At 44.1% G+C, this 27,274-nt stretch overlaps 1 protein-coding gene across 1 annotated transcript in view; it reads left to right on the top strand.

Annotated features, from left to right (window-relative positions):
* Positions 1-27,274, top strand: part of LOC126263364 (dynein axonemal heavy chain 10) — a 1,742,213-nt gene that overhangs the window by 1,329,129 nt on the left and 385,810 nt on the right. The window contains exon 53 of the mRNA XM_049960456.1: positions 13,528-13,657. Coding sequence (XP_049816413.1) covers positions 13,528-13,657 — 130 coding nt within the window. The remainder of the gene's footprint in view (positions 1-13,527; positions 13,658-27,274) is intronic.

Here is a 27,274-nt window from a genome sequence, read left to right as displayed (position 1 = left end):
AATAAAGAAAGATTTTACATTGGCAGCCACAGATCAGTACTTTACGAAAAGGGGCCTCAGTATGCAGGTATAAAATTAGCTAATGCACTGCCTAGTGCAGTCATGGCTCTTGCTAAAATTAAACTGAGACATCAGCTTAAGAAATTTTTAGTAAAACACCCTTTCTACACATTAGAAGAGTACTATGGGTAAGCGTTGTAGGGTTGCCGAATCCAATGATGCACGCTACACCACATGTAATAAACACTATTTTTATTTCTCGTAAGCACACATATACAGTTGTTTACATTCTGAATTCTCGGTACACGTCCGTACACTTTCGCGCGCGACCACAGACTGGGGCAAAGAGCTTGCCAAAAACAAAGATATTAACCGCGACTTGGTCGATAGTCGCCACATTAGCCCCCCCCCCCCCCCCCCCCCTAGAGTGTGGAGCACAAACATAAATATTGGGGCATACATGTAAAGGGAACACCCAGGGGGGAGGGAGAGGGTGTTTAATCAGAAACCATACCTTACATTACATTACATTAGTAATTGAAGTCTTCGAGCCAGCGAGGGGGGCGGATGGTCCTGCCTGACCGGGTGAATCCTCGTACAGCAGTTGAGGGATCTGGGGAGGGGATGGTGGGTTGTGAGGGGCCAGGATAGCGGATCTGAATGCCTGTGGCGGTACGTAGGACTTTGACCGTTGATGGGTCAGTACCAACAGGCAAGGGGACAGACTGGAGGAGATGAATGTGAGTTAAGTTGTCACTGGGGAAGCTGGCTTGTTCGTAGAAGATGTACACATTACCCGGCTGTATAACAAAAAACACATTAGAGCTGCAAATAAGATCTGTGTTGACATTCACTACCACTTCCTGATACGGGTTGACAGAATCTCCACACGAGTCGTCATCGGTGACATCACACGCTCTGAGGCTGGTCCCTGATACATCACTGAATCCTAACAGGGGAGAGGCGAGGGGCTGCCTGTAGGAGGGTAAGTCATCACACGCATCACTCTGCAGAGGAATGTCACACGCACCTGTAGCACTGTCACACGACTGGGAGTGGGGAACGTCACACGTGTGGGAATGGGCGTCGCTCATCCATGGACTGTCGGTAGATGCCTCATGCGAGGTGGGTGCAGCAGGGGATGGGGTCTGACTGGGTGGGGTATCGGGCAGTTCTCCCAGAGTCCATGCAGGTTTGAGGCGGCAGACGGATACCGTTTGAGGCGTGCTGTTAATGAGCACTTCGAACGTGTTGGTACGCCGTGATATGACTCTGTGCGGGCCCGTATATGGAGGTCTGAGTGCCGGTCGGATGGTGTCATCACGCACCATGACATGAGTGCACGACGCCAAGTCCTTATGCAGAAATACGGGAGGGGGCGTGTGTGGTCGAGGAGGCGGCACGCGGATGTTAGCAATTAGCTCCTTGACCTGCCCGACGAATGTCGAGTCGCAGATTTGATCTGGAGGAAGTGAAGGCTCGACTAACTCTGCTGGGAGTGTGAGGGGTTCTCCATACAGTACCTCTGCCAGGGATGCGCCAAGGTCCTCTTTGTACGCGGCCCGAACGCCTAACATTACCCATGGTAAGGCATCGGCCCACTCACCTCCGTGGCACATCAGGGAAGCTTTAAGCGTTCGGTGCCAGCGTTCCACAAGCCCATTGCTCTGGGGGTGGTATGCTGTAGTCCTAAATCGTTTCACCCCACACAGTTCACAAAGCTGTCGGAAGAGGGCAGACTCGAACTGGCAGCCCTGGTCGGTGGTGACAGAGACTGGGCAGCCGAAGCGCAAGATCCACATTAACAGCAGGGCTCGGGCCACTGCATCGGCTGTGATATTAGTGAGAGGAATTACCTCTACCCAGCGGGTAAACCTGTCAATTGCGGACAGTATGTAACGGAAGGGGCCTGAGGGGGGTAAGGGCCCGACGATATCGATGTGTATGTGCTGGAATCTTCTTTTTGCCACATCGAACGTACCCATGGGGGGCTGTGCATGACGTCCTACTTTTGCGCGCTGACAAGCCACACATGCTCGTGCCCAACTGCGACACTGTTTTATCGCCCCGGGCCAAACAAAACGTTCAGATACCAGACGTGCGGAGGCGCGAATGCCAGGGTGTGCCAAGTCGTGGATACTATTAAATATGTCCCGGCGGAGAGGTGCAGGAATCACCGGGCGTATGCGTCCTGTTGAAATGTCGCACCAGATGGGTGATGAAAACCCAGGAAGTGTCCGTAACTCTAGTTTGAGTCCTGTTTTGATATCGGAACGCAATGCTGCGAGTTCAGTATCCTCTGTCTGCAATTTAGGGAGCTCACTGAGGTCCAGTTGTGAAGATAAAACCGACACCCGAGACAGAAAATCAGCGACGACATTGTCTGCGCCTCTGACGTAACGTATGTCATTCATAAACTGACATATAAGGTCCATATGCCTAAAACGTCTCGGGGATGAGTCCTTACCTGGGTTACGGAAAGCGTAAACCAATGGCTCGTGGTCGGTAAATACCACGAGATGGCGACCTTCGATATCGTCTTGGAAATATTTGATAGCAGCGTAAATAGCAAACAGTTCCCGGTCGAAGGTTGACCATTTACGTTGGGAAGCGGTCAGTTTGTGGGAGAAAAATCTGAGCGGCTGTACAACAGAACCCACGGATTGCTGAAGTACTGCCCCCACTGCTGTATCACTTGCGTCTGTAGTAAGCAAGATGGGAGCATCAGGAATGGGGTGAGCAAGCGTAACAGCTGTCTGTAAGGCTGACTTTAGATTATCAAATGCGCGGCGCATATCTGGAGTCCATGTGACCGCCCGAGACCCTGATGTGTTTTTTCCTGCGAGGGCATCCGTCAGTGGGGCTTGTATGTCGGCGGCGCGGGGAATATGTTTACGGTAGTAATTTACCGTTCCAAGGAAGCGGCGGAGGCCCTGAAAATCTTTGGGCAAAGGCACCGTACTAATGGCCTCCACCCGTTCAGTTAGGGGGCGGATGCCGTCGCCAGAAACTCTGTGGCCCAGAAAAGTGACACTGGTGCGGCGGAGTTGTGACTTAGTATTGTTCACTGCGATACCGTTTGCTTTTAATAGTTGGAGCACTGTATTTAAATGTTGTTCATGTTCCTCGAGGGAGGAAGAAAAAATTAACAAGTCGTCCAGGTACGCATATGCAAAGTCCAGTTTTCCAACCAGCGAGTCGATGAACCGTTGCCACGTCTGTGCAGCATTTTTAAGGCCGAATGGCATAAACAAATACTCGAACAACCCGAACGGGGTGATGATAGCGGTCTTTTCAACGTCCTCAGGTGCCATTGGCAGTTGGTGGTACGCCTCATGACAATCGACTACACTGAAAATTTGTGCCCCATGCAGCTGGGAAGCAAAGTCTTGAATATTTGGGACGGGATAATTATCTAAAATTGTTCTGGCGTTAAGCGCCCGATAGTCACCGCAGAGGCGAAAAGTGTCATCTTTCTTGGGCACCAAATGAATGGGTGACGACCAACAACTAGAAGAAGGGCGGATAGTCTTATTATCTAAAAGTTCCTGAACAATAGCTTTAGCGTGTTTAAGTTTTTCCGGATTTAAACGCCTAGCCTTTGCACGTACCGGTGGGCCTTCTGTGGTATTTATTCTGTGGACAGTACCGTTATTGATCGCGAACACCGATGGGGATGCTGGACCAGCACCCGTTGCACTGTGACTAACCTGTAATGCACACGTGTGTGTGTCCAAGGCCGGCAGTCCAGCAGCAGTGGCGGTGATCCACTGGTAGTCCTTGTCGAAGAGCTCGGTGGAGTACCTGGTAGCGTCGCGGGTACAGCTTCCGTCCGGCAGTAGAAATGTCACGCGGCGTCGGCTGCAGGTGCGAGGAAGTGGTGCGGGGGTTGGGGGCATGGCCGTGTGCGACAGCTGGGCGGTCTGCTTACGCGCGTCCATGAGCTTGGCTTGCACGGCGGCGATGCGTAAGCGGAGGGCCCCATTGCTGTCCCGAAGTTCGTCGTTGTGTGATCTAAGAGAAAGCACTGCAACAGCAGTTTCCGCTAGGGGTAAGATATCTGAACCGGTGGTACGGTCTCCCGAGTTAAAGGTTAGTGTACCTCGTTGTAGGTTGGGTGACAGTGCGTGGGCTAAGAGAAAATCTACCCCAAGCACGGGTTCATCCACATCCGCGATAACGAAAGTCCACTGTAAGGGCGTATTAATGTCCTGCAGTTTAAGGCTTAAATTCGTTATTCCATGAGAGCGGATCAGGGAATTATTGGCGGCTCGAAGCGGGGGGCAAGGCTGAAGCTCGAATTTACTACCTGCGGACAAAGGTATCACACTAACCTCGGCCCCCGTGTCGACTAGAAATGAAAGGCAAGACACTGCATCTTTCACGTACAAGCGTCCTGGCACGTGAGGAGAAGAAGTATTTAGTGATAGGCGTCTGTGCGTTGCAACGCGGCCCGTAGCGCCTGAATTGGGTCACGTTATTAGTTTGGGAACGCGCATGGAGAACGACATTTCTTAGCCGCGTCGCCAAAGCGGGAGTGGAAATAACACCAAGCGGGGCGGCGCGTGGCGTCGCCCGTCGCGCTGGTTGAGGTCGAAACGGCAGTGGAGGGGGACTTGTTTGTAGTTCCCTCCGATGGCGACGCTGCAGTAGTGCTGGTAGGAAAGGAGTTACTGCGGCGGTTGCCAGGCGGCGTTGGCTCCGCGCGCATGCGTGGAGTGAGTCGTGCGCACTCTGTACTGCAGGATGGGAACTGCCGCGCAGGTGTGCCAACCCCTGAGGCCTGAGGGCACCCTGGGGGGGTATGCGGGGGGGGCAGAATGTTGTAAACCTGGTCTGCGATCTTCAGTTTGGCATCTAGTGGGGCCGAAGTTACATGTAGAAGGTGAAGTTGAACTTGCGGGGGAAGTTTCAGCAACCAGATGGTCCAAAGTGTAATGTCCGGCATGTGATGCGTGTCAATCATAGCGCGGAGATGACGCCAGAGTTGCGACGGGGACCTGGATCCCAGCGATTCCTGACTGATGAGGCGGATAGCTTCCTCTGTCGATGTGGATAGTCGCTCGAGGATGGTGCGTCAGGCGAACACATATTTGTCCGTAGCGGGGGGCGAAGCCACAATGTCGCAGATCAGATCCAGTTCGTCATGGAGGTGACACAGTAAGCATAGGAACTTCTAATTGTCGTCGGCGACGCCGTGTAGCTGCAGGACGTGGTCGACCAAGGCAAACCATGTGCGTGGGTGATCCTTGCGAAGGGGTGGTAGCTTCGGCCAATGGGTGGGAAAGTCTTGACATAAATGTTTATCAGAAACTGTCTCTCCCTGTCCATAGTTCTGCAACGTAATTGTCTCGGGTGCAGTAGCGGTGCACCAGCTTCCGCCACTGTCAGTGGCACGCGGCACGGTAGGCGCGGCTGGCTCGACCTTGGTCGAGAAATCAATGAATCGAGCGGTTGACGGAGTAACGCCGACGGGCGTAGAATGGACCGGCGCGGTAGAATCGACCGTAGTCGACCGATGTGCGGCGAACGACGGAATACAGTTTCCGGGCCCCTCCCCTACAGGTGCATTAAAATAGTTAAAATCACCTAATGTTTGTGGAACACATGCGGCAGGAACGGCGTGTGCCGTCGGAAACACTCGTAAAGCGAATGCTGGTGGTGTAGGGGGGGTTGGTGCAAAATCCGGAGTTCCGGCAGAAATATGAACTCTCCTGTCTTGAGCGTCCAGCTCGATTTGTACAGTCACTGATTCGGGTGGAAAATTCACACTTGCACTTGGGAAACCTGTAAACATAGTCACTGGGGTTTGAGCACATTGTGTCGGCTGTTGAGCACTCGGAACACGTGGCTGTGGAATTGTATAAACACTGTCCTGTTGAGTACAGCTAATCGATGTGTACGGAAACTGCGTAGAACTATTGCGGACGCCCGGTGGATAATTGTAAAACCATGCCGAAGCGTCCGTTGGAACACTTAGTTGGCACGTGTTCGGTGTAGCAGGCGGCAAGCGCTCCATTGTGTACTGCTCGAAGGTATAAGATTTCGTTGTAGCACTCGCGAACAAAATTCGGGGTCACCAGTATGGGTAAGCGTTGTAGGGTTGCCGAATCCAATGATGCACACTACACCACATGTAATAAACACTATTTTTATTTCTCGTAAGCACACATATACAGTTGTTTACATTCTGAATTCTCGGTACACGTCCGTACACTTTCGCGCGCGACCACAGACTGGGGCAAAGAGCTTGCCGAAAACAAAGATATTATCCGCGACTTGGTCGATAGTCGCCACAGTACCATACTTATATGAAGAACAAAAAATGCTTTGTGAAATTATGTGAATAGAAATCAGTAAACATCTTATTGTAATTTTATTGTAAATTAATGACGTATTCAGAAGAATGTGTCTTGTGTATTGTACAAATAACTTTAATCATTACTGTTTCTTTGTACATGTGCAGTGTACCATTCAATGTTGAATAAAGCTATTATTATTATTATTATTATGTAGTAATTGGGAATTCATTGTTTCATTAATCTCTCAATTACTGTAGAAAATTCCAAGAGGAGTGAAACAGACTGGTAATTTTCAGCTTTATGCATATTTCCACACTTAAATAAATGTATCACTTTCAATCATTTCTAAACTTTCATGGAACACCATCAGTGAATGATAAATTAACAATGTGAGCCAAGGGCTGTGCAGTTTTTAAGCAGTATGGATTGTAACTGACAGTGGAACATCCTCTGCACCAGCTGACATTTTGCATTTGAGGCTTTTAATCACCTTTACTATTTCATGCTCATTAGTTGGAACGAACCTCATACTGTATGCGGGTATGCAAAACCTAAGTTTATTCTGATTAGTGAAATTTAAGCTTAGCATTGGGGAAGCACTTATAAAGTTCTCATTTATGTAATTGGGGAAGTAATCATTTATGTAATTTGGTAGATCTTTCTTGCCAATACTGATATTGCATTTGTAAGAGATTTTCTCTGCTCTTCATGTATCTTCCCTCTTTCACTTTTTACAATATCCCACACAGATTGTGATTTATTGCCTAACATTCTGGTTATGTAATCATTTTGCAATTACCTTTTGATATATTTTCCCACAAGACTTTACATATTCTATAAACTGTGGATTTGTGCATTTGAGAATTGAGCATTTTTAAAGTCCTGAAGGAAATCTTAATACCTGGCATAATCCATGAACCAGATTTAATGATCTAACAAGAATGGGCTATGGTCAGTTTCTTGGGAAAACACATTTCAAAATTGGACATGAATAGTGAAGAGAAAACATCATAAGCATTGTTAGTGGTCAACTGTGAAAGCACGCCAGACCAGGATTCATTACTGAGACTACCAACAAAACTAACATAATTTTCTGCAGAAAAATTTCTTTTATAAGAAAGAAGTATATTCCTTTCTTTCATAGGTATAGTTGGAATTATAAGAATGAGGATATTATGATCAGATAGCCCTAAGTCAATATTAATAATTTCTATTTCTGTGGTTTGAATATTTGAAATTACACTTAAAATGAACCTCCCCAGCATTGCCCTTAATCAAGTTTATGGTAACAATAGTAAATCCAAACTGGGAGATCAGATGGATATTTTAAACCCACCTCTTCAGAAGATGTGTCCAGTGTCTTAATCATTACATTACCTCACTCTGATCCATTAAAAAGTGTTTGCAGCTAATTATCATAATGGAGATGGACATAAGCATAGAAATTAAGAAAATATTATCCACATTTATTCTTAGTTGCAGACCTGAAGCACAGTGTCTTTTCTGTAGTAAATCATGATAATAGTGTTAAAATGTAACACTAGAGCTTATCTATTGAAGATTATAAGTATCCATGGTGGTGTGATAGCACAACAGCTGTGAACTATCTTCATGCAGAGGACTTGTAAATTAGAAGTGTCATCACAGTGACAGGAATTTCCAAAGGAAATACATAAAAACACATGAATTTTGGGTCCTTACTATTCTCTTCATGTGGTATGTTTCAGATCTAGGCCCGAGCTTTCCCTTGACTTTAATGTAGAATATCTAATTATTCACAGAATACAATTTGGAGATGTTATGTTCCATATTTATCATAGTTTACATATGTCTGTTTACAATATTGACTTGCACTAAGATAGAAATAGGCTTTCAGTACTTTTCAGCTGTTGTATGTTGTTCTGTAAAAGAAATATAAAAATATAATGCAGTGCTTCAGTGTGGCTGCAGGCAACAATAATAGCCACCAGTGATTTGAACAAACAATAATATTTCATGTAATTTTTCAGCCCCCTTATCACATTTTTGATGTTCATTCTGAAAGCATTGACAACATAGTAGAAATCTCTGCATTCCCAAATCATTAAATTAATATAAGCTACAAAGTGAGTTAGAACCTCAACCAACTCCATAAAGAATCAATAATATGCTTTTATGGCATGGTTGTATAAGAACAATTTTTAGGTATTCAAATTTTCATCAAAGGATTCAAGAAAATATTTAGAACTTCTTTCTTTCCTTTCTGGAGCAGAGGATATTACAAGAACTGTGATGTTGCTATGGAAGTGTCTGAATTTTCCACTTATCAACAGATATTTCAGTGCACTCACAACTTGATTACTTGCATATATCTTTGTTTCCCCTTGTTGTCTCAACAGATTTCTCCCTCTCATCCTACCTTCTGAGTGTCCTTATCCACTGTCCTAACCTTTCCTTAACCTACCCATCTTTCATTCCAGGGCAAGGAATTATTAAATTTAAATATGTCAAATGGCAATACTGAAATTTCAGCTCCTGATATAAGTACTGCACAAGTACTTGCCACTCATTCTGTAGTTTTCTCAAGAGAATTTTCCTGTTGATATCTATCACTCATCTATATGAACACTGACCACAAAAAATAATTAATATAGAACAATGAAATTTTGGGAATACATTTGTTTAGGTTTATTTAAGTGATTAACATTACAAGACCATAGGTTAATGTAAGTGTGAGATAACCCATTGCAAATGTAAAATGCTGGTACATTACTAACTGTTGTAACTGACAGAATGTTGAATGCAAGCATGGAAACAAGCATGCATTGTGTTGTACAGGTGACAGGTGTCAATTTGTCAGCTGGAGTTCCATGCCTGTTGTATAGGGTCGGTCAATACAGGGATGGTTAGTGCGGGTTCTGGATGATGCTGGAGTTATTTTATAATCTGTCCATATGAGCTCGACTGAAGACAGATGTGATGATCAAGCAGGCCAAGGGAACATGTCAACACTCTGTGGAGCATATTGCGTTACAACAGCAGTATGTGAATGAATGTTACCCTATTGAAAAACACCTCCTTGAATGCAGTTCATGAATGGCAGTACAACAGGTTGAATCACCAGACTGTAGTACAAATTTCCAGTGTGCATGGGATAACCAGGAGTGTGCTCCTGCTATCATACAAAATCACACCCCAGACCATAACTCCCACTGTAGGTTCAGCATGTCTAGCGTGCAGACCGGTTGGTTGCAGGCCCTTAATTGCCCTCCTCCTAACCAACACACAACCAACATTGGTATTGGGGCAAAACCAGCTTTCATCAGAAAACACAACAGACCTCCACTCTGCCCTCCAGTGAGCTCTCACCTGATACCACTGAAGTCACAAATGACAGAGGTTTGGGGTCAATGGATGCACACTATAGGGCATCTGACTTGGAGCTGTGCTTAAAGTAACCAATTTGTTACAGATAGTTGTGTGATGATGTGCCAGAACCATATGCTGCACACAGTATCACATGGCTGTCCTTAGCCCAGTCTTCTTGCAATGGTACGTTCTTGTGACCATCGCTGCCAGTAATCACATATATATTCCTGCTATGTCTTTCTGCAGTATCGCAGAAGAAACATCCAGCTTCTCGTAGCCCTGTTATATGACATCTATCAGACTCAGTGATGTGTTGATAATGGCATCTTTGTCAACTTAAAGGTATCCTTGATTAACATCAGCTCACCATGTCCAGTCTCAAAGATTACTAATGCTCATGACTGCTAGAGAGTGTATTTAAAGAAAACCGGATTTCCATCCTCATGGTGTTGCTCCTAGCGCCGCTCTTATGTGACTGGCATGAAATTTAAATAGACTTCACCTATCCGATGTAAAAACATGCCTACCAAATGGTTCAAATGGCTCTGAGCACTATGGGACTTAACATCTTAGGTCATCAGTCCCCTAGAACTTAGAACTACTTAAACCTAACTAACCTAAGGACATCACACACATCCATTCCCGAGGCAGGATTCGAACCTGCAACCGTAGCAATCCCACAGTTCCGGACTGCAGCACCTAGAACCGCACGGCCACCGCGGCCGGCCATGCCTACCAACTTTTGTCTACATTACACAACTCCTTCTAGGTTTTGCAATTTTTTTCCATCTTTGTATGTAAATTAAAGTTCCTCACAACAGGTTTTGTCTGTTTATTCATGCTTATTTCAGAAACTACTGTAGGGATTATTGATATGGTTTTTACTAACAGACTAACTCATTTATGAGGAAGGTTTGTGGGCACAGGAGATAGGTGTAAGGCTCCTCAACTGCATCATCAGGCTAGTGTGAACTACCACTACAAGAAGGCCAGCACAAGCTAGTGCCAACTTCCTAAATGGCAATTTGGCAAACTGGGCAGTGTGGTAGCTTGCAGCTCTCATTGTTGTCTTGAAATAATACTCCTAATGCAACTGAATGTGGGACAGATGATATTTGTGACTCCTGAGAACCTTCCTGGTGTGTACTGCTTAAACTATTTAAGTCTTATGAAAGTGGTGATATTCAGTTAACCAACAAAGTTGCCTGAATTTTAAACATAACTCTAAACAGTGGTCTTTAAAAAAAATTACTGCTACATCAGACAAATTGTTAAGTCATACGTATTTAGTGCTACCTATGTAAAACTTGGGACAGATTACTAGCAGTTAGTAATCAGTACATCAACTGGTTCTTCTAACAAATTCATTAGTGGAGCAGAAGGAGTTGTCCTCCAATAAATCCTGTAAGATCGCCTTAAACTGTGTGTTATTAGTAGGTAAACATTTTATATATACTGGCAAACCATTAAAAATGTGTCTCCCTGAATAATGAACTTCTTTCAAGATAATAGTGAGTGACTTTTTGTTGACGAAAATTGTTCTTGTTCTTAGTATTGATTTCACAAAATAAACTGTTGATGTGACAAAGATATACACTCCTGGAAATGGAAAAAAGAACACATTGACACCGGTGTGTCAGACCCACCATACTTGCTCCGGACACTGCGAGAGGGCTGTACAAGCAATGATCACACGCACGGCACAGCGGACACACCAGGAACCGCGGTGTTGGCCGTCGAATGGCGCTAGCTGCGCAGCATTTGTGCACCGCCGCCGTCGGTGTCAGTCAGTTTGCCGTGGCATACGGAGCTCCATCGCAGTCTTTAACACTGGGAGCATGCCGCGACAGCGTGGACGTGAACCGTATGTGCAGTTGACGGACTTTGAGCGAGGGCGTATAGTGGGCATGCGGGAGGCCGGGTGGACGTACCGCCGAATTGCTCAACACGTGGGGCGTAGGGTCTCCACAGTACATCGATGTTGTCGCCAGTGGTCGGCGGAATGTGCACGTGCCCGTCGACCTGGGACCGGACCGCAGCGACGCACGGATGCATGCCAAGACCGTAGGATCCTACGCAGTGTCGTAGGGGACCGCACCGCCACTTCCCAGCAAATTAGGGACACTGTTGCTCCTGGGGTATCGGCGAGGACCATTCGCAACCGTCTCCATGAAGCTGGGCTATGGTCCCGCACACCGTTAGGCCGTCTTCCGCTCACGCCCCAACATCGTGCAGCCCGCCTCCAGTGGTGTCGCGACAGGCGTGAATGGAGAGACGAATGGAGACGTGTCGTCTTCAGCGATGAGAGTCGCTTCTGCCTTGGTGCCAATGATGGTCGTATGCGTGTTTGGCGCCGTGCAGGTGAGCGCCACAATCAGGACTGCATACGACCGAGGCACACAGGGCCAACACCCGGCATCATGGTGTGGGGAGCGATCTCCTACACTGGCCGTACACCACTGGTGATCGTCGAGGGGACACTGAATAGTGCACGGTACATCCAAACCGTCATCGAACCCATCGTTCTACCATTCCTAGACCGGCAAGGGAACTTGCTGTTCCAACAGGACAATGCACGTCCGCATGTATCCCGTGCCACCCAACTTGCTCTAGAAGGTGTAAGTCAACTACCCTGGCCAGCAAGATCTCCGGATCTGTCCCCCATTGAGCATGTTTGGGACTGGATGAAGCGTCGTCTCACGCGGTCTGCACGTCCAGCACGAACGCTGGTCCAACTGAGGCGCCAGGTGGAAATGGCATGGCAAGCCGTTCCACAGGACTACATCCAGCATCTCTAGGATCGTCTCCATGGGAGAATAGCAGCCTGCATTGCTGCGAAAGGTGGATATACACTGTACTAGTGCCGACATTGTGCATGCTCTGTTGCCTGTGTCTATGTGCCTGTGGTTCCGTCAGTGTGATCATGTGATGTATCTGACCCCAGGAATGTGTCAATAAAGTTTCCCCTTCCTGGGACAATGAATTCACGGTGTTCTTATTTCAATTTCCAGGAGTGTATATTACTTGAAACAAATTACATTAAGTACTAAGTTGCAGTAGTAAATACAGTGATTTCCTTGAACAGATTTGTACAACAGATTCTTGAATTCACATCACAAATAATTCAACCTACATACTTTCAGGCTTGAAAAACCTTATCTTGGATATGAGTCAAAAGTATATCTTATGATCTAGTGAACAGAAAGTTGAAAAGTGTCTTTTTTTTTTTTTTTTTTTTTTTTTTCATCACCCATGTTTTATAACATTTCCAATGCAAACAAAGTTTTGTGCAGTGCTTTGGCACTTTTGCTGTACGTTCTTTCTAAGTGAACTAATTATTAAGTTGTACTCTAAAGAATTTAACACTTTAGCATTTTCCATTTGCATGGCTTATATTTTATGCTAGTGTTGGGTGGATACTTTGGCATGTTCTGAAACACTTTCAGTGAGATTGTTTTTCAAAGTCCAGTGACAGAGAATTGGCTAGAAACCATTTATTAATGTCAAAGAAAATGTAATTTACAGCTCTTTCTAAAACTACAGTTGATGTGCTAATTGTTACAATATTTCAACAGTCTGCAAGAAACTGACTTAATGTCTGCTAATGTTGTTGAAAAGTCATTAAATACACTAGAAAAAGTTAGGGCATTGTGATGATAACTTGGGTGACATCATATTTGATTAGTGCCCATTCTTTTGAATACTAATTTTTTTTCAAAGGCTTAATGTTGGGTCATACTTTTCCTTTGGTAATCATCGTATTCACTGGACTGAAGCTATCTCTTAAGTTAGTTCTAATATATTCCAGGTAGCATTTAATGAGTTTAATGACTCCTTCCTATCAAATCAATGCTTAAACAGATGTGCTTTCTTTCAGGTTTTTTGGAACTGATTAACAATATTTTAATGGTTGGTATTGTACCTACATTATTCACTGATGAAGATAAGGACCAAATCATTGGACAGTGTCGAAATGCAGCAAAGAATGCAGGATATGGAATTACCAAGTAAGCCTCTGTTATCAGTTTAATATCATAATAAAGTGTGCCAACTGTCTCTGGGACATAGAAATAATAATATTAGAATCAAACAAAAATCCAGGATGGATTAACAATATGGGAAGGATAGAGAGTTACTCACCACACAAAGAGGCACTGAGTCACAGATAGGCAAATTGAAATAGAGTGCTAGAAATGTTCAGTGTTCAGACTTTGTACCTCACCAGAAATAGAAAACACACACACATACATTTACACTAGCACAACTCTCACACTCACAGCTATAGCCATCTCTGGGCACTAAGGTTGATTGCAACTGCACCTGAGATGAGCAGCAACCTAGCTGGTGTCAGTAATCGGGCTATGGAAAGACTCGCCAGATCTATGCAATATCCTTTTCCATCCCTCCTCCGCCCATTCTCCCAACCCTTTGCCTCATGGCTCATACCCCTTCAGTAGACCTAGATGCAACATCTGCCCCACATATGCTCCTACTACCACCTACTCCAGTGTTGTCATGGGCATCACCTGCCTCATCAAAGCAGGGCCACTTGTGAAAGCAGCCAATGGATTTACAAGCTTATTTGCAACCACTCTGTCATATTCTACAGGGAGATGGACTGAGGAAATAAATGAAATAGGAAGCCACTTGGCAGTTTCTGCACACAGCACAATTTAATCATTTCAAGCACTTGCTCTAAGTATCATGAAATGACATGGACACATTTCTAATCAGGAGGATCCAGACACCTATTAGCAGACATTAATATTGGTGGGGAGGGAGTCCACCTTGCTTTTGGGGACACTTTCAGTGAGGAATGGCAGACCATTTTTCCTAAAGAGCAGAAACCGGAAAAGGTAGTGATGTTGGATGTTGGATTCTTGAGTGAAATCAACATTTTAACCCATACCAAAGATGTTCCATTCTGGGCAGCACCAGTGTATTTCAGCAGTTATTGTCCACGAACCATTGCCTCAAATTTCCTGCTTTATGACAGGCTGCATTATAATTCTGATACAAGCAATCAATCTCCAGGTTGGAATATCGACAGTATAGGGAAAATATAGATTGATGCTCACCTTAAAGATGACATGTTGAGTTGCAGACAGGCTCAATGAAAAGACAGTTTCACTTTTAGCTTTCCGCCAAAGCCTTCTTCAGAAAAGGAAACCCACACTCATTCATTCAAGCAAGCAAGCACACCTCATGCACACATGGCAACCATCTCAAGTAGCTTGGACCAGAATTAATGGGAGCAATCCGGAGAAGGCAGGTAAGGGGAAGGGATAGCAAGGTAAAAATAGGGGTGCAGAGGAGCGCTATCTGGAGGAGTGTGCAGAGATGGACTGCCAACATGTGCAGCACATTCACATACCTTTACATTTACATAGATACTGCGCAGGCCACTGTACAGTGCAAAGGGAACCCTGTACAACTACTAGTCATTTCGTTACCTGTTCCCCTCAAAAATTGGGCAAGGGAAATGCAACTGTCTCTATGCCTATGTATGAGCCCTAATTTCTCGTATCTTATCCTCTTGGTCCTTATGTGCAGTGTATTTTGGCAGAAGAAGAATCATTTGACAGTCAGCCTCAAACACCAGTTCTCTAAGTTTTCTCAATAGTATTTCTCAAAAATCACATTGCCTTCCCTCCAGGGATTCCCATTGCAGTTCCCGAAGCATCTCTGTAACACTTATGGTAACAAATCTAGCAGCCTGCCTCTGAATTGCTCCATTGTCTTCGTTGAGTCCAACCCAGTACAGATCACAAAACACTCAATGTTGCACCAACATTGTATGTTCAGTCTCCTTTACAGTTGAATCGCTCTTTCCTGAGATTCTTCCAATAATCAGATGTTTACTATTCACCTTTCCTACCACAGTTATCACATGATTTTCCATTTCATATCACTTTGCAACATTATGCCCAGATATTTAAACAACTTACTGTGTCAAGCAGGACACTAGTAATACTGTATCTGAACATTATATGTTTGTTCTCCCTACTCATCTGCATTAACTTACATTTTTCCACATTTAAAGCTAGCTGCCATTCATTACATAACTGGAAATTTTGTATCTTCCTACTGTCACTCAACTTTGACATCTTACCATACACTCGAACATCATCAGCAAGCAACCACAGATTGGTGCCCACCCTGGCACCAAATCATTTATGTGTAAAGAGAACAACAGTGGTCCTATCACACTACTCGGCTCCCTTCCATCAATACTCTTGCCTCTGATGAACACGTATTGTCACGAATTACATAATGGGTTATTTTGCTTAAGAACTCTTTGAGCCACTCTGATATCTGTGAACTTATTCCACATGCTTATACCTTTGTTAACAGACTGCGTTGGAGCACCATGTCAGATGCTTTCCGGAAGTCTAGAAATATGGAATCTGCCTGTTGCCCTACATTTATAGTTCGCAGTATATCATGTGAGAAATGGGCAAGCTGAGATCCACCCGAGCTATGCTTTCTAAAACCATGCTGATTAATGGACATAAGCCTCTCAGTCTCAAGAAAGATTCATATATTCAAACTGAGAATGTTGTTGTTGTTGTGGTCTTCAGTCCTGAGACTGGTTTGATGCAGCTCTCCATGATACAGTAAAGCTGCATGTCCTCGGGAAAAATTACGGCTGTAGTTTCCCCTTGCTTTCAGCCGTTCGCAGTACCAGCACAGCAAGGCCGTTTTGGTTAATGTTACAAGGCCAGATCAGTCAATCATCCAGACTGTTGCCCCTGCAACTACTGAAAAGGCTGCTGCCCCTCTTCAGGAACCACATGTTTGTCTGGCCTCTCAACAGTTACCCCTCCATTGTGGTTGCACCTACGGTACGGCCATCTGTATCCTTGAGGCACGCAAGCCTCCCCACCAACGGCAAGGTCCAAGGTTCATGGGGGGTGGGGGGGGGGGTGGGGGGGGGGACTGATAATATGTTCAAGAATTCTGCAGCAAACTGAAGTTAGAGATATGGTCTGTAATTTTGCAGGTCCATTCTTTTACCTTTCTTGTACACTGGAGTCACCTCTGCTTTATTCCAGTCACTTGGAACTTTCCACTGGGCAAGAGATTCATGGCAAATGCAGGCTAGGTAATGGGGCAGTACCATAATGAACTCTTTGAAAACTGAATTGGGATTCCATCCTGCCCTGGTGATTTATTTGCTTTCAAATCTTTCAGTTGTTTCTCTGCACCAGGGATGCTTATTTCTATGTCATCCATATGGGAGTCTGTCTGATGGTGAAATGACGATTTGTTTGTGCGATTCTCCTGTGTGAATGATTTTTTGAATCTGAAATTTAAAACTTAGCTTAAGTTTTTCTTTTTTCAACTGCTACACCAGACTGATCAACAAGGGACTGAATGGAAGCTGTAGACCTGCTTAGCAATTTTACATAGGAATAGAATTTTCTTGGGTTCTCTGCCAGATCGTTTGTTAGGTTATGACAGTGTTAGTTATTGTACTCTTCATGCACATATCTTTTGGCAGTTATATGAATCTCTACTAACCTTTACATGTCATCATTTATGGACTCTCTTTTGAAGTGAGAGTGCAACAGCCTGTGCTTCCTCAGAATCTTGTTAAACCATGGTGGATATTTTCCACCCTTCATCCACTTGCTATGCACTTAACTCTCCAGACCACGATTTAAAATCCACTTAAACTTTCCCCACAATTACTCTACATCCATGTTACTGGAACTAAGTGATGTCAGTTCTCTGTCTAAATGAGATGCTAACAACTGCTTATCTGGTCTGTCTAGCAGAAACACTATCTTAGCCTTCTTGACTGATTTATTAACTTTCATAATCACAGGTGCTATAATGACAGTTGTATCCCCATTTCTATACTGACATCTTAAATGAGGTCCAGCCTATTTGTTGCTACAAGATTTAAGATATTTCCATTATGTGTGGGCTGCAGTGCTAGCTCCACAAGATGGTTTTCAGAAAATGGTTCAAAAGTATTTTATATGACTATCTGTCTGAAACGCCCCCACCCCCGCCCTCCCTCTGAAATGAATCCATAGTTATTCCAGTCTATTTTTGTTAGGTTAAAGTCACCTTCAACTTCTACTGCATGATCTGGACTTCTCACACAACTACAGTCATCCGGTCCCGAGGGCCACGTTCAGAAGGCAGAAAAAATACGTAAAAATCACCAATCTAGCGCTACTTTTTGAATTTAGTACTACATATCTATTCTTCAATTATACATAAATGGTAACATATGCACAAAATATTGTTTTGGTGCTGTGAAAAAGACCTATTCATATTGCACTCTAAATTCTCATTGAAATTTACAGTGATTGACAAATATCAAAATATCTAAGTGTAGTTCGTTACTTGAAACTTGGTTGTTGCAGGTTAGTATTGATCAAGTACCATCAGTTAAATTTAATGAGTATTCTTGACAGTGAATTAAACAGAAAAAATCTGCACTACTGAAAGTGACCACATTTTGCACCACCTTACATGCACTGCGGACACATCTTACAAGAGTATTCTCAACAAATTGGGACCTTGGACTTGCGACACAAATAACTTGTCTTTCTCTTCGTTTTTGGTGGACAAATGCGACATGTCTTCCTTCCATCCCTAGGTAGTTTGTCCTCCTTTTACAGCTCTTCATGGAGATGTATTTCAATTCCTAGAACTCGACCAATAGAAAATCTCAGTTCTCGTGGTAGGCGTTTATTCATTACCCTTTCGTGCAGTGAAGGTTCAATCAGTTCTTTCGCTGGGCTTTCATGAAGTTCATCCTGGTAAGCACAGTTCTTTCCTTGAATGACTGATGAACAATATATGCATTGACAACACTCATGTCAAGAATATGGAAAAAAAAGGCCATGGTCCAGCGTTGTGTGCGGCGACTTAAACAATATTTGCCACACTTTTCATCTGCAGTATCAACACCACCCTTTGTGTTATTATAGTGGGCTATTATTACAGGTTTTTTTACTTTCCATGTAATCTTCTATGGATTGATGCATTGTTGATATAAAAATTACTGCTCTTCCTTTCTTAGGCACATGCGAAATGAGTGTGATGTGTTTAGTAAATGCATACAGTGTTCTTCCAACTTCACGCCTATGGGAAAGCAAGAAAGATGTTGAAATTTCCTTTCGGTTCTTCCGCATTATTCCTACTGTGGTCAAACCATTTTTCCGTAGCACGTCTGCAAGTTTGATTGACACATACCAGTTATCAGCAGTAATGTTTCGGTTAGTATGTGCCATTGGCTTGCACAATCTGAGGACAGCCTGAGTGGGAATGGCATATTTCTTCTCGTCTGGGGAAAGTCCTGCTCCATCAGTACCTTTTCCACAGTAGAGATAGGTGTTGAAGATGTAGTTAGTCCTGGATTCGACAAGGCATTGAAGCTTCAGGCCGTTTAGATGGAATATACATTCTGAGTTTACAGCGTCCTCTGAAACTGATTAGCATTTCATCAACTGTAGCATTAGCCCCAAGAATATAGCATCGCTGCAAATTTTCATTGAATTTATGTAGAATGTTTGTTATAGCAGCTGCTGGATCAGTAACCTTACATAACTCCCTGTCATCAGGGTTGTCAAATCTCAGGCAGTTGAGAATTACAGCAAATCTTGCTGATGACATAGTGATACGGAAAATATCACGACCAGTCCCATCAATACAAAAGAGAGAACGTATGTCTTCGTTATTCAATTTGAATACTGCATTGTATATAAGAAGGCCGATGAAACTCTTCACTTCAGACATTGTACAAGGTCTGACTTCTGTTCTCTCCGTATTCGTGTATTTTCCACAATTTTTTTCAAGTTTCTCATTTGGCCATGTGAGTATTTCGTTCAGCATGTCATCACTGAAAATATAGCTCCAAGCAGTCAGTGGGTCGATCTGTGATTGTCTACTGAGTTCATGTCGAAGTGCTGGTATCTTCAATATATTATGAGGTGGAATTCTGACACGCCTGTTTGGTTCTACTGCCGACCACTTGAACCTGTTTCTGCCATAGAAGTATTTCCTAGCAAGTTCCTCATCTTCATCGCTATTTGATTCTCCTTCAGACCTTTCCTCGTCACTTTCACTCTCGCCAGATACACTGTATTCCGAATCATGGACACTATGTATAAAATCACCATCCTCCACATCAGAAAAGTCAATATTGGATATGTCACTCCCCACTTCATCAATAATTCTTGAAAATTTTTCTTCAAAATTTGGATCGTCTGTTCTCACAAATGAAGGACCAGGGTTACCTGACATAGTTCTAAAGTTATTGTCACCGACAGATGCAAAGAACAAAACAACCACAACGAAAAGGAAAAATGTTCAGTCAGTCACTGACTTACACTAACACAGTCATGCGGTACCGTGGATGTTGTTTCAATGAAACAAAAGCAAACACAGCAATTGCAACAATGACTGCCATGGCAACAAGCAGCAGACTGAGAATAGGGAAGCTACTGGGCCACCCAACTCTTCAAGGTCAATTGCGTTCCTAGAAACATGAGTGTGAAAAGTAGCGTGGTCCCAGGGACCGCATGACTGTAGTTAAGGGCTAGAACTGTCACAGCAGAATTGGGTGACCAACAAAAACATCTAACATTTAACTTGGTTTCATCTACACCTGTTATATGTGACCAGATAACTTGGCTTTCATGTTCAACTTTGACCACAATTGAGACAATATTTTTATGAACTGCAATGAACACTCCTATGGCCTCTAATTTGTCTTTCTGATATAATTTCGATGACTCACTAAATATCTCAGAGCTTTCCACCTTACGTTTCAGCCAGCTCTCTGTCCCAAAAATAATTTGAATGTGAGAATTTTCTGGGAAGGCAGTAAATTCAGGAACTTTATTAAGAACACTTTGACAGTTCACCAATAAAATTTTGACAGTCAAAGTGCCTTTTATCCTGAATGCCATCTAGCTTCCCTTCCTGTGTATCACCTGATGAGTGTTCATCAGACCACCTAAAACTACCATCTAGCCTAAAAAATCCTCATGTGCTCTCCTTGAGTACTCTGTTACCCAAGTAGCTGCTTCCTTTGTGTAGTGCACCCTTGACCTATTAGAGCGATTCCTAAAAATCCCCACACAATGATGCAGGTCTAGAGATCTGCAGCCAAGACCATCACAGAATTGATGAAGCCTTTGGTTGACACCCTCCTCTTAGCTCCAAAACAAAGGACCCAGATCAACTCTGGGAACAATGCTGCAAATCGTGACTCTGCAGGTCTAGAGATCTGCAGCCAAGACCATCACAGAATTGATGAAGCCTTTGGTTGACACCCTCCTCTTAGCTCCAAAACAAAGGACCCAGATCAACTCTGGGAACAATGCTGCAAATTGTGACTCTGCTTGCACCCCATGTGTAAAGCCAGCAGTCCTCACCACATCTGCCAGCTGCCTGTATGAAACGAGGATGGCCTGAGAACTGATGCGACAGGTGTCATTGGTGCCAACATGAGCCACAACTTGCAGATGACTGCACCCTGCATGCTCGATAGCTGCAGGAGAGGCCACCTCCACATCTCACCTGAGGCCCCCAGCAGACATATTGAGTACACACTGTATTTCTTTTTAGCCCTGAATGCAATCTGTCTAAGAGGCTCCACAAAATGCTCCCAATAACTAGTAAACCCCTTCCCCCTGTGTGCTTTCTTGGACCCTGCTGAAGGAGTGGCCACCATCCACTCACAGGGTGAATCCTGAATGAGGACAGGTCAGTCTCTACATGGGCCCTACGCCTTGAGTGATGTGAATGCATTATCACCCACTGCTTACCCTTCTGTGAGAGCATCAGGGGGCTGTGGGGCAGGAAGGTGCAGATGAGGGTGTGGGGGGGGGGGGGGGGGGGGGCAGTAATATATTTAAAATGGAGATTAGTTCACTGAAAAGATTGCTCTTTACTCTTCTGGTGGAAAAATGTTATTATTCTGTCGATGAATTCATTGAGGACAGCTTTACAGTCTGAAAACAGGGATTGTATTACATGTATTATTTTATGTACGTGTGTAGCTGTGAATTAGAAATGTAAAATATAATGTAAGCTTTTGTAAACCTTGACATGTCTCCTGTACATCAAATCAAATGATTTGAAAATTGTACGTAATGAGATGAATAAATCACATATCACATAGGTGGCCTGGTCTTTGATTGGGTATGATAAGCCTGTAACAGGACTGAAATTGGAAGTGAAAGGTGGGTGAATTGGCAGGTCTTGCACTTGGACTTCCACAGAGATATGGTCCCTGTGGCAATGGGTCACAATTCAGAGTGACATAAGGATAGACTAGGATGTTGTGGAGTTTGCGTGGCTGACAAAACACCACTTTTGGAGATTTGGAAAGGTTCTTGAGTAGGATGTACCCCATCTCATGGCATGATGATAGGTAGTCAAAGCCCTGACAAAGGATGTGTTTCAGTTTGCTCCAGTACAGGGTGGTATTGGGTGATGAAGGGACCACACTTTTGCAGTTTGTTCTTGCGAGTGATGGGAGGATTGGGAGTGTGTGGGAATGGAATGGCAGTTCTGATTGCAGACTAGGTGTGGGGGATAGTGCATATCTGTGAAGGGGTTACTGAGACCCTCGCTATACTGGGCAAGGGAGTTATTGTCAATGAAAATATGCCATGTCTGTGTAGCCAGGCTGTTTGGGAGCGATTTTTTTGGTGCAGAATGGATGATAGCTGTCAAACATCAGTTGCTGTTGGTGGTTGGTGTGTTTAATATGGACATAGGTGTGGATGGAGCCATCAGAAAGCAGGAGGTCAACATGCAGGAAGATGGTATACTGGTTTGAGGAGGACAAGGTGAAGCAGATGGGAGAGAAGGTGTTGAGGTTGTGAAGGAATGAGGTTGGATGTCTGGGGCTTGAGTCCATATCATGATGATATGGCCAATGAACCTGAATCAGACTAGGAGTTTGGCGTTTTGGGAGACTAGGAAGATCTCTCATAGATGGCCCACAAACAGGTTGGTATAGGAGGGTGACATGGGGTTGCCCATGGGTGTGCCTCAGATTTGTTTGCATACCTTCCCTGGAAATACTCAAAGGTTTCAGATAGATTATATAATGGTAAGACAGAGATTTAGGAACCAGGTTTTAAATTGTAAGACATTTCCAGGGCAGATGTGGACTCTGACCACAATCTGTTGGTTATGAACTGTAGATTAAAACTGAAGAAACTGCAAAAAGGTGGGAATTTAAGGAGATAGGATCTGGATAAACTGACAGAACCAGAGGTTGTAGAGAGTTTCAGGGAGAGCATTAGAGAACAATTGACAGGAATGGGGGAAAGAAATACAGTAGAAGAAACTTTGAGGGATGAAATAGTGAAGGCAGCAGAGGATCAAGTAGGTAAAAAGATGAGGGCTAGTAGAAATCCTTGGGTAACAGAAGAAATATTGAATTTAATTGATGGAAGGAGAAAAAATAAAAATGCAGTAAATGAAGCAGGCAAAAAGGAATACAAACGTCTCAAAAATGAGATCGACAGGAAGTGCAAAATGGCTAAGCAGGGATGGCTGGAGGACAAATGTAAGGATGTAGAGGCTTGTCTCACTAGGGGTAAGATAGATACTGCCTACAGGAAAATTAAAGAGACCTTTGGAGAGAAGGGAACCACTTGTATGAATATCAAGAGCTAAGATGGCAACCCAGTTCTAAGCAAAGAAGGGAAGGCAGAAAGGTGGAAGGAGTATATAGAAGGTTTATACAAGGGCAATGTACTTGAGGACAATATTATGGAAATGGAAGAGGATGTAGATGAAGATGAAATGGGAGATAAGATACTGCGTGAAAAGTTTGACAGAGCACTGAAAGACCTGAGTCGAAACAAGGCCCCGGGAGTAGACAACATTCCATTAGAACTACTGACGGCCTTGGGAGAGCCAGTCCTGAGAAAACTCTACCATCTGGTGAGCAAGATGTATGAGACAGGCAAAAAACCCTCAGACTTCAAGAAGAATATAATAATTCCAATCCCAAGGAAAGCAGTTGTTAACAGATGTGAAAATTACCGAACTATCAGTATAATAAGTCACAGCTGCAAAATACTAATGCGAATTCTTTACAGACAAATGGAAAAACTGGAAGAAGCCAAGCTCGGGGAAGATCAGTTTGGAGTCCATAGAAATATTGGAAAACGTGAGGCAATACTGATCCTACGACTTATCTTAGAAGAAAGATTAAGTAAAAGGCAAACCTATGTTTCTAGCATTTGTAGACTTAGAGAAAGCTTTTGTCAATATTGACTGGAATACTCTCTTTCAAATTCTGAAGGTGGCAGGGGTCAAATACAGGGAGAGAAAGGCTATTTACAATGTGTACAGAAACCAGATGGCAGTTATAAGAGTTGAGGGGCATGAAAGGGAAGCAGTGGTTGGGAAGAGAGTGAGACAGGGTTGTAGCCTATCCCCGATGTTATTCAATCTGTAAATTGAGCAAGCAGTAAAGGAAACAAAAGAAAAATTTGGGGTAGGAAGTAGAATCCATGGAGAAGAAATAAAAACTTTGAGGTTCATCGATGACATTGTTATTCTGTCAGAGACAGCAACGGACCTGAAAGAGCAGCTGAATGGAATGGACAGTGTCTTGAAAGGAGGATATAATATGAACATCAACAAAAACAAAACGAGGATAATGGAATGTAGTCCAATTAAATCGGGTTATGCTGTGGAAATTAGATTAGGAAATGAGACACTTAAAGTAGTAAATGAGGTTTGCTATTTGGGGAGTAAAATAACTGATGATGGTCAAAGTAGAGAGGATATTAAATGTAGACTGGCAATGGCAAGGAAAGCGTTTCTAAAGAAACATCAAGTATAGATTTAAGTGTCAGGAAGTCGTTTCAGAAACTATGTCTATGGAGTGTAGCCATGTATGGAAGTGAAACATGGATGATAACTAGTTTGGACAAGAAGAGAATAGAAGCTTTCGAATGTGGTGCTACACAAGAATGCTGAAGATTAGATGGGTAGATCATATAACTAATGAGGAGGTATTGAATAGAATTGGAGAGAAGAGAAGTTTGTGGCACAACTGGACAAGAAGAAGGGATTGCATGGTAGGACATATTCTGAGGCATCAAGGGGTCACCAATTTAGTATTGGAGGGCAGCGTGTAGGGTAAAAATTGTAGAGGGAGACTCAAGAGATGAATACACTAAGCAGATTCAGAAGGACGTAGGTAGCAGTAGGTCCTGGGAGATGAAGCTTGCACAGGATAGAGTAGCATGGAGAGGTGCTTCAAACCAATCTCTGGAATGGAGACCACAACAACAACAACCTTCCATTCAAAGGAGAGTAGTTGTGAGTTATTGCTCTGCCTAGATGACCTTTCCAATTTGTCACATCCCCCAAAATTCTGTAACAGACTTCCACCAAGTCCCAGTCTCAAACATTAACCTACTTCTCCATGTGTCAACCTTCCACCATATCCTCAGCCCACAGAAGTCTTAGTCCTACCCAAAGCATCACCTTTAGCCATGCAGCTGACTTTAACCATGTTGAATTGTCAAATATATACTTTTCTTCCCCCAGTGCCTGCAATGGAAAAACTTCTTTGCCACCAATCCCTCTTACCAAAGCAAACGTAATCCCAACATTGAATCCTGCCTATTTTATTTCATACCACCATCCAACCATGATCCTCCTCCACTCCTTCCTCCCACCAAACTACCCCCTTTCAGGAATTCCTGACCTGCAACTTGGCCTCAACATCCTTTCCCAGGTCCTTTCCTTACAATATCAACATTTCATCAGAAGAAAGGACAGCCATACACAACCTTAAAACAAATCCTGACCTAATCATCTTACCTGCAGACAAATGTTCAGCCACTGTCATTTTGAAACACAGTGACACCTGGCAGAAGATCTGTGTCAATTATCAGAACCCTCCACTTATAATCTCAGCCAGAGTGGTCCCATCCCAGAAGTTGAACATAACCTCCAACCCTGTTTAAAGCCATAGGCCTTTCCCGGGAGCTCTCCCCTGAATCCATTTCCCTCCTGAACCCTTCAACACCCTGCGCACTCATGTTGTACCTACTCTCCAAAAGCCACAAATCCTACAATCCTGGATACCACATTGTAGCTGGTTATTTTGTCCCCACTGAAACAATTTTGGTCCTCATTGAACAATGCCTCCAACCAGATGCCCATAATCTAGCCTCCCACATCAAACATACCAACCATTTCCTTCATCGACTCTTCACCATCCCCAACCCTCTACCTCCTGGTTCCCTACTTGTCACTGTTGATGCTGCTTCCCTATACACCAATGTCCCTCATGTCCATGGTCTTACCGCTATTGAACACTACCTTAACAACATCCTTCGGATTCCAAACCCACTACCTCATCCCCCCCCCCCCCCCCCACCATACACCTTACTAACTTTATCCTAACTCACAACTGTTTCTCCTTTGAAGGGAAAGTATACAAACAAATCTGTGGCACAGCCATGGTCACCTGTGTGGTTTTGTGCTATACCAGCCTGTTTGAGAGCCGTCTAGAGGAGACCTCCCTAGGCTCAAAAAAATGACAAATCCCTTGTCTGGGTCAGTTTCATTGGTCATATCTTTATGATCTGGACTCAGGGCCAAGACATGCTTTCCTCATTTCTTCACAGCTTTAACATCTTCCCTCCCATCCTCTTCATCTGGTCCTCCTCAACCTAGTGCGCCACCTTTCTGGCCATTAACCTCCTCCTCTCTGTTGACCCCATCTACACCTCTATCCATATTAAACCCACCAACTACCAACACACCATTTTGACAGCTGTCATCCTTTCCACACCAAAAAATTCCTCCTGTACAGTCTGACCACCGAGAGACAGGACATCTCCAGTGACAAGACCTCCCTTGCTCAGTATGCTGAGGGTTCTCAGCAAGGCCTTCACGACAGGCACTAACCCCCAGATCTTGTCTGCAAACAGATCGCTCATGTCATTTTCCCACACACCTCCAATCTGCCCACCACCCCCAAGAACCAGCCACAAAGGAGTGCATCTTCATCACTCATTACCACCCCAGACTGGAACAAATGGAACCACATTCTTTCTTACGGCTTTGATTACCTATCATCGTGCCATGGAAGGACGGACATCCTTCCCATGATCCTTCCCAACCCTTCTGAAGTGGTGCTTTGTGAGCCATTCAATCTCCACAACATCCTAGTCCATCCCTGTGCCACTCCAAATTGCAACCTCTTGCCTCAGGGATCATATCTTTGTGGAAGACTTATGTGCAAGATTCCCTAGTTCATTGACCCATCACTTCCTATTCTAGTCCTGTTACAGGCTTATCCTATCCCATCAAAGGCTAGGCCATCTGTGAAAGCAGCTATGTCATTTTCCAGCCCTGCTGCAATCATTGCACAGCTTTTTATATTGGTATGACTCCCAAATAGATGTCCACCACAATGAACCCCCACTGTCAGACTGTAGCCAAGAGAAAAGTAGACCAGCCCCTGGCACAACATGCAGCCAGACATAACATGCTAGATTTCAGTGGGTGCTTCACAACCATAGCTATGTGGGTCCTCCCCTCTATCAACAGTTTTTCTAAACTGTACCAATGGGTGTTATACTTACAACATATTCTCCACTCCC

The sequence above is a fragment of the Schistocerca nitens genome, chromosome 6 (genome assembly GCF_023898315.1).
Source record: "Schistocerca nitens isolate TAMUIC-IGC-003100 chromosome 6, iqSchNite1.1, whole genome shotgun sequence".
Lineage (NCBI taxonomy): Eukaryota > Metazoa > Arthropoda > Insecta > Orthoptera > Acrididae > Schistocerca > Schistocerca nitens.
The sequence above is the reverse complement of the archived record's forward strand: the minus strand, read 5'-3'. Positions and strand labels throughout refer to the sequence as shown.